This window comes from Vicugna pacos, chromosome 10, assembly GCF_048564905.1.
Source record: "Vicugna pacos chromosome 10, VicPac4, whole genome shotgun sequence".
NCBI lineage: Eukaryota > Metazoa > Chordata > Mammalia > Artiodactyla > Camelidae > Vicugna > Vicugna pacos.
The window spans coordinates 63833779-63837343 of NC_132996.1; the positions used below are offsets into that span (position 1 = coordinate 63833779).

General features: G+C 45.7%; 1 protein-coding gene across 1 annotated transcript; it reads right to left on the bottom strand.

Annotated features, from left to right (window-relative positions):
• Positions 1-960: 960 nt before the first annotated feature.
• LOC107032944 (olfactory receptor 1S1-like) lies at positions 961-1986 on the bottom strand. Its single transcript, XM_015234449.2, has one exon. The coding sequence runs from the start codon at positions 1984-1986 to the stop codon at positions 961-963; it is 1026 nt and encodes a 341-aa protein (XP_015089935.2).
• Between the last annotated feature and the right edge of the window lie 1579 nt (positions 1987-3565).

Genomic DNA, 3565 nt, shown 5'->3' on the forward strand with positions numbered 1-3565 from the left:
ACATGCTCTTTGGTTTTCCATCGAAATGCACTTCCCAAAATATGTTTTGTACAACCCAAGTCCCATGCACCACTCTGTAATGGATCAGGTTCTGTATGATTGAATAAGTTTAGTTTTGAGAAATGCTGCACACATGTTACCTTCCTGGAGATTTATACTAAAAGCTCCCAGAAGTTTTATTTTTATTTATGTATTTATTTTCTAACTGAGGTACCATCAGCTGTAATGTGTCAATTTCTGGTGTGCAGCACAATGTCTCAGTCATGCGTATACATACACATATTCATTTTCATATTCTTTTTCATTAAAGGTTATTATAAGGTATTGGACACAGTTCCCTGTGCTATACAGCAGAAAATTTTTTTTAAAAAATCTATTTTTATATATAGTGGCTAACATTTGTAAATCTCAAACTCCCAAATATATCCCTTCCCACCCCCTTTCCCTGGTAACCACAAGATTGTTTACTATGTCTGCAAGTCTGTTTTGTTGACGAGTTCTTAGTGTCTCAGAAATTTTCTATTAAGACATTTTGCTTCCCTTAGCTCAGAAATGCCCCAAATTATTTGAATGTGGAACTCTTCATTTTTATAACTATTCAACACCTCACTGAATAGCAGTTTTGATAAAACAAACTTTGAGAAAATCTGACCTAGAGAAATTTAGATTCAAGGAATTAGTAATAAATGTCCTCAAAGATGCAGAAGCTAGACTGTAGGTGTCACATACGCTTGTTATCATCTAAGGTATAAACATTTTGCACAAAAGTTAATAGTAACATAGATTATAATCAAGATATATATTATTCTTGTGATTTACCATGGGCGTTTGGTGTCTTGCTTCTAAGATCAGAGCTATGTGGAAAAGCCCCAACCCCTCAGAGGTTGAATTAAGAGGCAGATATCTGAAAGTTCATTAAAAACTTAACCATCACAAGTACGCCACAAATTCTGGGCAGAATTATCCATGTTGTAATGGGGATAAAAGGAATTCAGTTGCCCAGGGCATCAAAGGGAGAACCCTTTTCCTACTGAAGAGTTTTCTCAGAGCACCTTTCATGTCCTTGTTCCTCAGGCTGTAGATGAAGGGGTTCATCATGGGTGTCACCACAGTGAACAGCACTGCACCAACATTATCTCTGTCATCAAGGTGAGTGGACGAGGGGCAGAAGTAACCCCCCACCATGGTCCCATAGAAGAGTAAGACAACCGTCAGGTGAGAGCCACAGGTGGAGAAGGCTTTCCACTTTCCCTCTGTGCATGAGAGTCTCAGGACAGCCCTGACGATGCAGACGCAGGAGAAGAGGATGAGGGAGAAGGGGAAGGTGATGACTGATAAGCCCACGACAAGCAACACAAGCTCATTGACGACTGTGTCTGAGCAGGACAGTCTGAGCAGAGGGGCCAAGTCACAGAAGAAGTGTGGGAGAGCATTGCTGTCACAGAAGAGCAATGGAAGGAGCAGGAGAGTGTGTGTTAGGGCAACAGCATTACTGAGGACCCACGAGATGACTGTGTGCAAAATGCAGAGCCTGGGTTCCATGATGGTTGTGTAGCTCAGGGGGTGGCAGATAGCCACAAAACGGTCATAGGCCATGACCCCCAAGAGGAAGTTGTCAATGACGACAAACACAATAGAAAAATACATCTGTGTGATGCAGCTCTCATAGGAGATGGATTGGCTCTTGGTCTGAATATTCATCAGCATGTTGGGGACTGAAGTGGAAATGGAGGAAAGATCAGCAAAGGACAGATTGGCAAGGAAGAGGTACATGGGGGTGTGAAGGTAAGAATCTAAGCCAATGGCCAGAATGATGAGCCCATTTCCAACCACGGTGACCAGGTACATACCCAGGAAAAGCACGAAGAGGAGCTTCTGCTGCTCAGCCCAGTTGGAGAGTCCCAGGAGGAGGAATTCAGAGACGGTGGTTTGGTTTCCTTGATGCATAATTCTGCCGACCTGGAGAAAGGAACACAAGGTCTTCATATCCCCACAAGAAAGCTCAACATGGTCCCACTCAACTGTGGCCACCGCAGGGAGGAGGGCACGCCCTCTAGGCTGAAGAGGAACGAAGGGCAGAGAATGACTACTTAACAAGGAACTGTGTCAGCAGAGCAGAGCCTCAGGGAATACCTTAGAAAGGAGAGACAGAGACAGGATAGGCATTTCTCAAAGAACACGTTTTAAACTCTAACATGATTCTGAAATTGATTTTTACAGTTGGCTCCAAATGTAGTTAAATGAACTAAATTGAGGACAGTAAGTGAGGTATATTCCATTTTCAAAGGCATTAGGTATCCCTGAAGGAATTGCTTAAAAACAAACTAATTGGTCCCAAGACCTTTCCCACCATTCACCTCCACCCCTTAAGTCTAAGAAAACAGAAATCTGAAGAGTCGTGAAAGTGAAGAGTTTGGGGAAGTAGAGACCCCTGAGGGTCGGGGTGCTCACAGGAATACACTGCCGTGTGGGTGCTCCTTCCCACTCAGGTTGGGGGGGGGGCTCCAACAGAACTGCTCTTGGGGAATGTGTATAAAACCTAAGCCCAGAATTCTGCTTCATTCCTGGCTAGATTTGAGGGGAATGGAGAAAGTTGAGGGGGCACATAAGAACCTAGAGCCTTGTGTCAGCCTCCCCTTCTGAAGTTGGGAGGCCCCTGGATCAGCCCACGACGGCTCGGCGGGAGGCATAGGGGAAGGCATGGCGCGGCGATCCTTCGTCCTCACACGTGGCACAACATGAACAAGTGAGTCACCCAGAGGCCACGTGAATGCTGCAGGAAGTCCTTGAGCTCAAGCCACCTTGATGGGACTCCTGCCAAGATGGAACCTGCTGGGGTAGGAGGCTACAGCAGTAAGAGGTCATGGAGTGGCTCTCTTATGGAGGAGGGGTCAGAAAGAGATCAGGGAGGAAATTCATTGCCCTTGTCAGGGGGCAGTCCCTGAAAAGACCTCTGGAGAATCCCACATGTTCTCATGACAGAGTGTGCCTGCCACACACAGCTCCCCAACTGCTAGTATTTCCTGGCAGCGGACTTGAAGACTTTGCCCTTTTCTCACTCCCGTTCTTCCTTCTTAACCGCTTCCTGCTACACAGCCCCGAGCTGCACATCAGGCTGAGCCCAGGAGGGAAGACGCACGTTTTTAGGATGTGAAATTGAAGTGTTAAATTGGGCTGGGCTTTTGAAAACCTGGAGTACTAAAATTAAAGTTTTTTTTAAAACTGATGGTGACCAGAAAACTATAGGGACCTCGCAAAGTGTTACCCAAAGGCAGGGAAGGGAGACTGGACTGAGAATGGTTGTCCTTGTGGCTAATTGGAAAGGAAATTGGCTTGAGAGCCAAGAGGTGTTGGTCTTTGTCCGTCTGCCCTCCTCCTGTCGTCTCCCTCTCGTTTTCTCTCTCTCGTCTTCTTATCTCCAAATCACGTGTCCATCAAAGATTAGAGACAGCATAGTCCCCAGGCAGCTTTCTGTTTCCATGAAGAAGGAAAAAAACAATCTCCACCCCTGGGATTCTGGAAAACTGAAGGGCAGTGGAGACTGGAGCAGTGGCTTTGAGGTTTC